This window comes from Mustela putorius, unplaced genomic scaffold (assembly GCF_011764305.1).
Source record: "Mustela putorius furo isolate JIRA1106 unplaced genomic scaffold, ASM1176430v1.1 tig00000551_pilon_pilon_pilon, whole genome shotgun sequence".
In the NCBI taxonomy this organism is placed as follows: Eukaryota; Metazoa; Chordata; class Mammalia; order Carnivora; family Mustelidae; genus Mustela; species Mustela putorius.
In genome coordinates, this window is record NW_025421412.1 from 368,329 (window position 1) to 380,072 (window position 11,744).

The 11,744-nt window shown below is 62.4% G+C and overlaps 1 protein-coding gene and 1 long non-coding RNA gene across 6 annotated transcripts; one reads left to right on the forward strand and one right to left on the reverse strand.

Moving 5' to 3' along the window:
* Window positions 1-38: 38 nt before the first annotated feature.
* On the reverse strand, window positions 39-7,865 carry LOC106005218. 2 transcript variants are annotated; one of them, XR_001178436.2, is made up of 3 exons: window positions 6,287-7,865; window positions 910-5,368; window positions 39-407 (listed from the first exon to the last, which is right to left on the reverse strand). It is a non-coding gene; the product is annotated as an uncharacterized LOC106005218 (long non-coding RNA). The 2 variants fall into 2 exon arrangements; XR_006607110.1 differs by having other exon boundaries at window positions 910-5,619.
* Window positions 2,583-11,024, forward strand: CUNH13orf46 (chromosome unknown C13orf46 homolog). 4 transcript variants are annotated; one of them, XM_004745974.3, is made up of 8 exons: window positions 2,587-2,920; window positions 5,452-5,503; window positions 6,108-6,195; window positions 6,311-6,352; window positions 7,267-7,314; window positions 8,995-9,062; window positions 10,700-10,780; window positions 10,942-11,024. In XM_004745974.3, exons 1-7 carry the CDS (start codon window positions 2,587-2,589, stop codon window positions 10,764-10,766), a joined length of 699 nt encoding a protein of 232 aa, XP_004746031.1. In that variant the 3' UTR covers window positions 10,767-10,780; window positions 10,942-11,024. The 4 variants fall into 4 exon arrangements, with proteins under 4 accessions (XP_004746033.1, XP_004746032.1, XP_004746034.1 ...); XM_004745976.3 differs by lacking the exon at window positions 7,267-7,314 and having other exon boundaries at window positions 2,583-2,920; XM_004745975.3 differs by lacking the exon at window positions 6,311-6,352 and having other exon boundaries at window positions 2,583-2,920.
* Window positions 11,025-11,744: the final 720 nt, after the last annotated feature.

An 11,744-nucleotide genomic window follows, 5' to 3' on the forward strand; every position in this document is an offset into this window, starting at 1 on the left:
GTGGGCGATGGGGCCTGTGGGAGGCTGGGTGGCAGCCCACATGGCAGGGGAGGTTCGGCTGCGAGCCTTTGGATCAAGCGGAAACCACAGTGCTCTGTGGGATGGGATGTGCGGGGCCTCTGAGCGCGTCCGAGCGCGTCTGCTGGAAGCTCTGATGGGGGTAGAGATGGGCGTCGTCGGCCCAGGAAGGGCCCAGGATGGGCTCCGCACGTGCTGCTGTCTCCGAGAGGCCGTGGGGAGGCCGAAGGTGCTGAGGGCCCTGCCCCACCTGGACGGGCGGAGGGAGGGGCCGGACGCACCGAGGGGACCTGGAGGAGACGTGACTCCGGAGCAGGGCGCATCGTCTCCCTCTTCTTGCTTCCATGTGGCCTTCACTCCGTTGCTGTTTTAACTCCAGCCCGAGTCAGCTGTTAGGAAGGAATTAGGTGAGCTGACTCTGGGACATCAGGTTGGACTTGGGGGGGCGCGGTCAGCCCCTCTCTGGGGTGTCGACTTGGGTAGGGAAGCACCATCGCTGCTTTCCTCTGGCCCCTCCCAGCAGCAGATGGCCGCGGGCTGGGTGGGGGCTGATGGGTACAGAGGGGTCACACCTGCCCACGAGGCCTCCAGGTCAGAGGCCACCAGCATCCGTCAGCCGGGACAGGAGCGTCCACAGCAGGGCCCGGCGGTACTGGCCAACTCAGACACCTGCGGGACCCAGGGAGGTGCTGCCCCGTGGAAGGACAGAAGGGAGAAAACCTCAGGGAACGTGGGACCCAGAAGCCCCTCTCCTGGGACTGCTGACAGGTCACAGTGTCTCTCGGGCCTCTGTGTGTCCATTTGCTCTTCCTTCAGACAGCCCAAGCATCCCCCCGCCCTGGCCGTAGCCCCTTGGCCTCTCCCCGAACCAGCAGCTCGGCACGCGGGTACCTGTGCGTTGGCGGCGGTGCCAGCCCCTCGCTGGGTGCAGAGCCCGCCCCGGGACGTGCCGTGAGGCGTGTCGGAGGGAGGGACGTGTATGTGGAATCGGGTCCCTTTTGTTCTGAATATGAACGGTCGGCAGGCTGCTCAGGGAGGACCCTGAGTGTGACGTCCTGAGGCCTTGGGTGCTTGGAGTTCCAAGAAAGTATCTGCTGGGATGACATCAGACAGCTTCTGGCAAGTTGTATTGTGTGTCCCCCAAAACCTCACAGCAACGTCCTGACCCCAGCACCTCAGACTGAGACAGAATTTGGAGAGAGGATCTTTAAAGAGGTCATTAAGGTCACCCGAAGTCATTAGGGCGCGCCCTAGTCCCGTATGACCGGAGTCCTTCTAAGATTGGGACGCAGCGGTGGACACGGGAGAAGATGCTTAGCATCACTCGTCATCAGGAAAGGATGAGTCCAGACCACAGGGGGTGTCACTTCACACCGGCCAGACGGCAGAATGGCTGAAACCAACAAAACAGGAACCGTGGGTGTTGGCGAGGACACAGAGCAGGGGAGCCCCGTGCGTTGGTGGGGACGCAGGCCGGCGCAGCCGCTGTGGGTAACAGCATGGAGGCTCCTCAAAGAGTCAAAACCAGAGCTTCCGCACTACTGGGTATGAGCTCAGAGGCCAAAAACATGGGTGCAACGGGCCCCGGGCTGCCAGCCGCCTTCTCTGCAGTGGCCACGATGCAGAAGCAGCCAAGTGTCCGGCGAGGATGGACGCAGGAAGATGATGCGGGCTGTGGGTGCACACGCAACGGACCACGACTCCGCGTCAGGAGGACGAGGTCGTGCCACTTGTGATGTGAGCGGACCCAGGGCCCTGCCGCCCAGTGAACGGTATCAGACGAGTAAAGACAAAAGACCACGTGAGTCCACGGAGACGGCACGAAACAGCGACGGCGAGCCCAATGAGTAAACAAGAGCCAGAACCAGAGCCACAGATAGAGACTCAGCGGGGCGGGGTGGGGGCCTCCGGGGGGGGCGTCTTGGTCACGGGGCCACCTGGGGCCGGGAGCACGTGGCCTGAGGGCAGAGGGCAGCTCTGCACTCACCGGGGAGAGAAAGCAGACGCTGCGATGTCTTCCCGAAGCTGCTGCACTGCGGCGTGTCACGCGACTTGGAGACACAGAGCAGGTTAGGGCAGGGCTGCGCGGAGAGACGACGCGGCAGGGCGCGGGATCGAGGCTCACGCTGGCGGGGCGGCTGCGGAGAGCCCAGCCTGGCGGCACCCACTCCGGGCCTTTCCGCCTCCCGACCGTGGGAGCCCACGTGGAGCCGTGTCCTAGTCGCGCCGCAAACCAGCGCCGGCTGCATCAGGGCAGCCCCTGCCCACACGGCCACTCCTGAGGGCACCTGGAGCTCCTCCCCTCGGACTCCTGGCCACGGATGAAGGCCTGGGGTGTCAGCCCGGCCGCATCCGACCCTGGGTCCCTTTGCCTGCGTTTGGTGCATGGGGACATTGTCCTAAGAGGAAGAGACGGAATCTCGCCCGGAGATCATCCGCAGGCCTGAGGGAGACCCGGCCCGGGCTGTGCGGCACGTCCACGCTGTGGAGGGCTGCCGCAGGCCTCGGAAGGGCACACGCGCGGGAAGGGCTGCGCTGGGCTGACTTCCGACCTCTGACAGTGCGGTGATGTCACAGGGGCCACTTGGCAACGGGGGCCCCCTGGCCACACTGGGCGGCGCCTCAGACGGAGGTCGGAAGCCATGCTCTCCATCTGACGTGTGCTGGGGAGCCCGTGTCCCTCTTCTTTCCGAAAACCTAAGAGAGGCGAGAAGGATGGAGAAGGACGCGGCCGCACACAGGAGACACCGGCCGGGCCCTGGGGTCCCTGCCTCAGGGGTGGCCCCTGGACACCTCAAGGCAGCCAGCGAGATGGCCGAGCTCCAGAGGAGCAGGAGCATGGGCGGCCTGCACCAGAAGGGGGACCCTCCCAGCTGCATCAAGAAGCTGTCCAAGGAAGCGGGTAGGTCCCAGGCAGTGTCCCTCCCTCCTGCCCGGCCCCACGGCCCCCCCTGAGAATCTGAAAGGCCTGGCAGAGCGTGCTAGACCCAGGGTCTGCCAGTGGCCAAACTGGGGCCCCTCGGAGCGGGCCACAAGAAGCAGGGCTGCGGTCGGGAGTGGGGCGAGGCCAGCTGTGCCTCCCGAAGGCCGTGGCCACGTAGAACGTCTCCAGGCAGTCCACTCGGGAGACATGCAGGGAGGGCCACCCGTGAGCCCCTGGGGGGCGTGGGCGTGGGGTACGGGCCGACGAACCTACACAGGGCTGGGCTGCCCCCGGGGCAGGGGTGGGACACTCCGTCCTTGTGTGAACCTTGAGTTTCGCCCTCCCAGGCTCCCCAACAGCAGGCATCTCAAGGTCCTCCTCCCGGAGGGGCTGGACCCCGAGGTGACTGAGGGTTGCTGGTGACTGGTTTGGTCATTTGCCAGGCCCTCCACGGTCCTGGTTCTCCCGGGAAGGTCACCCAGCAAGGGGCCCTTGACGAGGGTGTCGGGAAGCCGTGGAAATGAGACGTGGTCAGTGGGAAATACAGTTTGTTGTTCCGGCCCGAGGGATGAAGACTTGCTCTCTCTGGGTAAACATCTCTTGGGGGGGTGGGGAGACGAGGAGGTGCTGGCCGGCTGGGCACAGGGCCACCTCCGTCCCCCGAAGCCTTGGAGCAGGGCGCGCCTTCCACAGGCTCACGAAAGAGAAGCAACTTTTCCCGAAGAAGAACCGACCTAAGTCCACGCAGGCAATATCGCACAGTGAGGTGGGAGGGGGTCTGGTAGTGCCGCCACGAGGCCGGCCACGAGGGAGGACAGTGCCGGTCCCACTGCCGGATCCTCCCAGCAGCACCGTGGAATCTCCCCAAACCGGGTGAGTGGCAGACACATCTCGGTGGCGCCCCGCCTGCCGCACTGGCCCTGGCAGCCCGACGGATGCAGCAGAGCGTTGCTGCCTCCCCAGAGCCCGCCGGCGGGGAGCAGCAGGGTCACCTGCCAGCCCCACTGTCCACGTGGTGAAGCAGGTCCAGAAGAGGGGGCCCTGCCGGTGCACATCTGCTGGGAACGGGCAGTGAGGACACGGGAGCTGGGCTGGTGAACCCGATGGGCGGGACAAGGGGCAGCCGGAGCGCATCTGTAGCTGACGGTCCAAGCGGACCTCAGGATGAGCCCAGCGTCAGAGGGAACAGCGGGAACCTGGGGTCTGCGTGCTGGAACTGTGGGTCGTCACACACTGAGCCCAGCTCCCCACCCTGACCTGTACAGGGTCCCCTCGCTGCCCCCATGTGCTCAGAGTCTTGATACACAGACACTTTCTTGGAGAAAGGAAAGGGGTGAGACCCGCAGACGCTTCGTACTACTGCCCTGCCTTTACATCAGAGGATGCACGGGGTGTCTACTTGGGAGAGAGAAGATCATGTCTCTTTTTGCGGATTCTTCCTTCTTGCCAGACACAGACAAATCACAGAAAGAAGCAGGTTTAGAGATCAGCCTCGGGTCTTCAAAGCATGCACGTACACACATGCGTGCACACGCATGCCCACGGGTAGGGGCCTGCTGAAGATTTTCCAAAAGAAATCAATTTTAAAATTCCTGCTAGAAAACTGCTTCTGAATCACTCAGGTCCTGTTCTCTGAGCTGGAGACTGGGTGTTGCCTTTTCTCCCTGGGATGTCTCAGAGCCACCAAGTTCCGGAATTACCATCTGAAGGCCCGAGGGCTGCCCCCACCCCCGACACTGCATGCTGCCCCCTCAGACCCTGCCCGTGGCCTTTAGAGCCTTGTCTCGGGGTGGCCAGCACCTGCCTCAGCATCCCTGAGCCTGTGTGGGTGCGGCCGACAAGAGCAGGATGGAGGACCCCTTGTTCTCACCCGCAGGGGACTCAGATGAGGCAGAGAGAGCGTCCGCAGACCTGGCCGAGGCCACGTGCCCTGAGCTCCCGGGAGGCCTGGCTGGGACGCGTCTCCCACCAAGGCCGACTGCCTGACCTGGGGCAGCGCCTCCCGCAAGAGCAGGCCCAGGGCAGGGATGGCGTGGGAAGCTCAAGGGCCACCCAGGCCCCTTGACTTGCAGAGAAGCAGGACAGCTGTGCAGGCCGCCCCTGGAGCCCGGCTTCCCCTCCCCGGCCCGCAGGTGCCCCCAGCCTGAGACGTGCGAGCGCCAGTCTGGGTGGAGAGCCTTTCCTAGAACTGGGGCGCTCAGGGGCGCCTCCCCAGCCTCCTGTCAGGAGCAGGATTGGAGGTTTTGTCACTTCTCACCAGGCTGCACGGCGTTTGCGTCTTGGGCCCCAAGTGTGCTGGGGTGGGGGACGGGGACGAGCTGGCGGTCCGGAGGGGAGCAGCTACGGTGAAGCAGCCACCTCTGCCGTCCTGGGCCCAAATGTGGCCACACCGAAGTGGGACCTGGACCGTCCTCTCCGACTCGGCACCTGTGGGAGGGCCGGCCCGTCCTCATAGGGCCAGGCCGTGGGTCCAGGAGTGCTGACGACAAATGCTTCTCCTTCCTCCCCAGAGTCCGAAGACCAGGGAAAGGACCCACGGACCGACACTGAAGATGCCGGCGGGTAAGAGGCCTTTGTCCAGCAGAGGTGATTTTCAGAGACAGGAGGATGGCACAGGAGACAGTGGGGTGGGGAGCAGGGCCAGCCCCGAGGTCGACATCCAGGATCCCGAAGGAACCCTGGAAGGAAGGGGTGCCCTGAGACGACCCCGAGGGCTCAGACGGGAGGGTTTCTCAGGGATGCTAGCCACCCCTGCCCTGCCCCCAGCTCCTGCTTCCCTGGGCAGTCCCTGGAGCCAGCCATGGCCCCGAGTCCCAGGGAGGCTCCTGCTGTGGCAAACGTTTGCACTCAGATCTCCAGGCTGCTGGGCCGGAGGTCTCGTGTCTCCGGGAAGGTCTGGGTGTGCAGCTCGGTAGGCCGACGAGCTCCCTGCACCCAGGTCACTGCCACAGAACCATCCTCGAGGAGCACTACCCCGTCCTCGATGCCTGGGCCTGAACACCTCTGCCTCGTCCCGCCCCCCACCCTCCCACTGCCAGGCAGGAGGAAGAGCCTCTATACCCTGTCCCACCCTGCTCTGCTGGGGACAAATCCCAGAACTTTCCCAATGCCCAAGGGGAGAAAGGGCCAGCCCGAAGCCGCATCCATTGCCCTGCTCCCCCCACAGTCAGGCAGACCCAGAGGAAGACACGCAGGAAAAGCACCAGGACACCCGGGGAAAGTTGGACCCAGACGGTGCAAGGACAGAGCCAGAGGTGAAGAGGAGCCGCCTGGAGGAGAGGGGCCAGGGCGGGAGGGCTGGCCAGGCACAAGCGCCCGCCACCCGGGGGTCCTGCTGGTGCTCACCTGCCGGTGTCTCCCCGGGAACAGGAACCAGAGTCCGTCAAGGTGGATGACCATCGTGGAAAAGAGGCAAGAGCCTTGACTTTAGTAATAGGGCAGCCCAGCAGGCACAGCCCTGCAGGACCACAAGCAGGCTGTGGACACACGGTCCCGGAGTCCTCCCAGCAGGGCCATGCCGCAGGCTGGAGCCAGTGCTGCCTCAACCCGAGATCCTTTCGGTCAAGCCCTGGGCTCCAGCTGACACTGGGCGTCCTCGCCACAGCTTCCCAAACGGTGCAGTTGCCAAAGGCACATGGGACCTGACAGGAGGTAGCCCAGAGGAATGCCGCTGGCCCGTGCCCTGGAGCACTGGCCAGAGACCCATCAGAGGTGTGGTAGGACTTCCCACTGGGCACTTTCCGAGGGAAGGAGGCTCTCGTTTTCTTCCTGATCATGGGAGGGAACGGAGAAGGAGCTGGACCCGTTTTAGCAGGACCTACAACAAATAGTCCCTGCTGGGGGTCCACGGGTTCGCCCCAGGTAGGTGTTCTAGCCAGCCCTGGCGGGCAGCAGTCCCTGGAACTGCTTGAGCCGCTCATGCCTCAGTGTGAGTCTGCACCAGTGCGGGGCAGAGTGGGTCCCAGGAGGCTGGTGGGCAACATGCTGCTGTGGGCCAGCTCTGGGCAACCGCTTATGACCCGCAGCCCCGGTTCTCAGAGGGTGAAGCCCGGGGAGACCCTGGGGTCTCAGGGACCTGTCAGGGTGAGTAGGGAGAAGAGGAAGGACTCTCTTCCTCTCGCCAGAGCTGGCCATGGACTCCTTGCCGTCCACACTGCCAGCAGCTCTCTACCCAGCTCCTCAGGAGCCCCCACTGAGCACAGCCACTGTCGGGTGGTCCCAGTGGTGGTGCAGACCCGGCTGCCCCAGGGCCGGGAGCCCCTCCCAGAAAGCCTCCGCTCCTCTCCAGCTCACCCCATCTACACCTCTTTGGTTTCCATTCACAGACGCCATCTGTGTTTGTGGAGATTGATCTGGGAGACTGTGCCGAGGAGGTAAAAGCCCTCAGACGACAGAGCCAGACCCACTGCCAGGAATGCTGGTGCTCAGGGCCCCCACGGCCTGTCCGGGGAGCCTGTCCCACAAGAATGTACTGCAGGCTCAGGCAGAGGCGGGCCAGAGTGCCAGGAGGACTCTGGATGCTGGGAATCTGGCCTGGGAATCTGAAAGCCACCCTTGGCTCCTTCTTATCCTCCACCCTGCCTGCGTTCTGGTTTCGTCAGAGACTCTCAGGCCAGGGCTAGCCCTTCTGGGAGCCTACTGGGATGGTACAAAGGGCATAGGCTAGGGAGTTGGAGAGCAAGTCTCCACATCTGGCTCTGCCAAGAGATCCACAAATCACCATGTCTCTCAGTGCCTCTGTTATTTCATCCATACAATGGGGATCTTAGTGGTACCTACATTCCAGGTTGTTCTGTAAAGCACTCAGAATGGTGCCTGTGCTCAGAAAGCCTCAGTACTGGGTATGATCACCACCATCAACCACCACCACCACCATCACCACGACCACCACCACCATCACCACCAACACCACCATCACCAACACCATCACCACCATCACCACCTTCACCAGTATCATGACCATCACCACCACCACCATTACCATCACCAGCACCATGACCACCACCTTCACCATCAACACCATCACCACCACCATCACCACCACGGCCACCACCATCACTGTGATTATCACTATCACCACCAACACCACCACCACCATCAGAATCACCATCAACACCACCATAACCACTGTCACCACCATCACCATCACCATCATCACCACCATCACCATCACCACCATCACCACCGTCACCACCACCATCACCACCATCACCATCATCATATCACCACCTCACCACCATCACCACCGTTATCACCATTAGCCATCACTATCACCTCAACACCATTGTCATCATTATTATCACCACCACCACGACCACCACCACCACCATCATCATCATCACCATCGTCATACAGCAGCATCATTTTCTGTAAAAGGAAGGTGTTGACCAGTGGTCTGTCTGGACCATCCAGCACAAATGTCCTAGGGTGCCCTCCATTTCTCAGCTGTAGTGGGCAGCCATCTCTGGAAGTGTTTTAAATTTAAATTTAAGCTCCTTCTTGGGGACTGTCCTTTTCCAGATTGCACCCCCTATCTCTTCGCCCTCAGAACATGTGGTACAGTGGAGAGTGCTGGCTGTTACTCCTCACAAGGCTGTCTCATGGGCAACACAGGTTTTAAGGACTCAAGGAGGGTCCCCCAGTGGCAGAGTTGGGAGTACAGTCCAGAGGTCACGGTGGCCCACTTCAAGGGCAGAGTTCCTTGGTCAGGGTCCCTCCTTTCTTTAGAGAGGGACACATGGAATGAGAGAGAGTGTGGGGCAAGTGGAGGGCAAGGAGAGAATCTTGAGCAGGCTCTGCTCTCAGCACGTGAGCCCAACACAAGGCGGAAATCAGGAGTCAGACACTTGACTGACAGAGCCACCCAGGTGCCCCCCCCTTTCGGAAGTCTTCTCTTGACACTGTCCCAACTCATGGGAAGAGGCGCAGTGCCAACATAGTCTCGGCGGCCCCGTCTGGCCCTTGGGTGGGTCTAGCAGATCTGGCCTTGGTGGCTGTGGCTGATGGGCTGATTCTCTCTACTTGTTCCAAACTGCTCCCGCCCCTTCCCACAGGCGGTCACAGGTGCCATGAGAGAAGAGAAGCGGGCCCAGATGGACATGGGGGATTTGTCAGAAGATGAGTGAGTCATGCCTGTGGCGTTATCCACAGAGACTGGGGTTCTCCTCTACCACGGCGTCTGGTGGGCCTCAGGTGGAATGCGCAGGACCCCACTGCTTGCCTGCCTTCCTCTTCTGGGTCTGCAGAGACCCAAGCTTTGATGAGCCTGGAGGGGCTGAGAGGCGAGCCGTGGGACTCAGGGACAACCCTTAGCTTGGGTCCCCTTCACCCGACAGCCAGACCCTTTCTCCCCATCCCATCAGCCAACGCATTGGCCAGACTATGAGGTGGGAGAGGTGGCAGGAAGCAGAGAAGGTGAGAGGGATGTGTGTCCGTGGGGACGATGCCAGCTTCTCCGTTTGGGGTTTCGCAGGGAGGGAGGCCCCATCACCGGTCAGAGACTCTGCGAAGTGCACCAGGCCCCTGCACGGGGGTGGGAGGCATGTTTGATCTGATCACTCACACCCTCCTAGGGTAGGCACTGGCTAGAGCCAGCCAAGTCCCACGAAGTCCTGAGGCCATAAAGGGCACTGGAAGCAAGCCGCTGTGTCACCCAAGGGCCGCGGATCTGTTTTTCTTTCAAGCATAGCGAAGCGCTAGGAAGAAAGCGACGGTTCATCCAGCCCCGGGATGAACACTGTGTTAGCACCGCGGCTTACCTGCTCCAACACTTCTTAAAAGAAAAATAGCTCTAATAGAGATATTTAGATACAAAGTAAATTCCTTTGTAAAACCGACACATGGTCCTTTCAAATAAGGAAACACAAAAACGTGTAAGTCACCCAGGGCCCTCCCAGCAACAGTGAGGTCGGCGCTGGCTCGTGGGCTCCAGTGGACACGGCTGGGCGGCTTTGTGTTCTGCCCCAAGGGCCGGCCTGACGACTCTGCTGCCCCCAGCAAACCAGCCGGCCAGGGCCAGCACGCAGATCCAAGCCCAGGCTGCTGGAGGCCGCTCGGCCAGTGGGAAGGGGGACTCCGCAGGGCCCTCCAGACAGGCCCGCCCTCACACCTGCTGGCGGTTTCGGGGTCACCCGTCTGTCCCACGGCCCTGCCCACCGGCCGTCTCCGTTTTCCTCCAAGCCGAGGCTTCTCCATGCAGGCTCTCCCCTGGGCCCATTCAGAGCAGGGCTGGGCACCCATGGGCTAGCTGCTGCTTGTGACCAGTGGATGCTTTGACATTGAGCTGTGGGGTCCCTGCAAAGGAAGAGGTACGGCTGACTTGTCCCAGAGGCAGCTTTGGTAGGAAGTGGAGGCCCCAGAGACCACCCACCGGGGAACGGCACAGGCCGCGGTGTTCAGGAAATGGGCAGGGCTGGGTGCGGGGCCGGCTGGCGCGGGCTTGGCTTTGGGGCCAAGAGGAGCGTTTGTTCAGCGAGCCTGGGTCAACAGCTAGCTTATGATCAACAGCCCCTTCTGGTTCGGCCTCTCAGCGCGGAGGACAACAGCACGGGGTGGGCGGGAGGAAGCTCGGGCGCTGTGGGGAGGGCAAGCCCAGCTCTGCACCGGAGTCCGCTCGTGTGTGCAGGGCCCCGTCACCCTCTGACTGGCAAGCCCTGGGCCCCCGGGCTTGATGAGGGCATGGGCTGCTGGGGTAGAGGGTGCTGCCTGCGGCACTGGGCCCTGAGCTCGGGTGGGCGTGCCTGTCTCTCCCGGCTGTAGGACCAGGACCAGCTGGGTGTGCTGCATCCCCTACTCCACCCGAAGGAAGACGAAGGAGAGCGTGTAGCTGCCGTGGACAAGGTAGTCGGCGTCGGGACAGGGCTGGAGGCCCGGGGGCATCTGGAGGGGACGGAAAGCTGCTCTCCTGACCTGCTGGCCGCCTCAGTCCTGCAGTGAGCTGGTGGGGAGGGACTGGGGCTTGAGACAAGCATCCCTGAGAAATGACACTGACACCATTTCAGGGCACCGAGGACCACCCAGGTATGACCCACTGGTCCGCTGGCTAAGCGACGAGGCCATCTTACACAATAAAGTGTGAACGGAAGTTGTTCTCTCTCTCTGGTTCCCGCTGCGGGGTCCCCATCTCTTCCATGTACCTCGTTCCCTGAAGTGTAACTGGGTGGGGGGGAGCTCCGGGATAGAAGGTGGAGCCTCCCAGGTCACGTGTGCAGGACGGTGATGGCGGCCGTGACCACCTACCCTGCCCTTCAGATCATATGAACACCAAGAAACAAAGTCAGCTCCCCCTGGCGTCCTGGAGAGGGCTCTATTCTCAGCGATGGCCCATGAACTTGGCCCCCAGTGCACCTCAGGGGAGTCCCAGCCCCAGGGAGAAGAGCCCTGAGGGAGGCCAAGCGTGTTCCCTGAGGCCCTGGGAAGCAAACCTGACCAGGGGAGTGCCAGCCCTACAGCCGTGTGCAGGAGCTGTGAGGGTCGGGGGCCCCCGGGGACACCGCGTCACACATCGAGGCTCTGGGAGACGGTGCTCACAGGACGACGGGGCGGGAGCAGAGGGCCACGCAAAGGGAGGCACGACAGGGCTTCGCAGTGTCTTGTTCAGACAGTTGAGGCTCCGCCAACTGCCACAGGCCAACCAGCATCCAACCGGAGATGGAGAACGCAGCACACGCACGCACTGTCACCCCCACGAGCATGTGCACACGCACACGCACACGTACGCACACACACACGCACACGCGTAGGCAGTCACACCCTCACACGCGCACGCACATACAGCACACACAAGTGCTCAGGGGAACGAGGG

Excerpts from the sequence above, each read along its gene's own strand:
- CUNH13orf46 (XM_004745974.3), top strand. The coding sequence starts at position 2,587 with ATGTCACAGGGGCCACTTGGCAACGGGGGCCCCCTGGCCACACTGGGC. Across the intron at positions 5,504-6,107 it reads GACACTGAAGATGCCGGCGG|TCAGGCAGACCCAGAGGAAG; the intron begins GTAAGAGGCCTT and ends CTCCCCCCACAG. Across the intron at positions 7,315-8,994 it reads TGGGAGACTGTGCCGAGGAG|GCGGTCACAGGTGCCATGAG; the intron begins GTAAAAGCCCTC and ends CCCTTCCCACAG.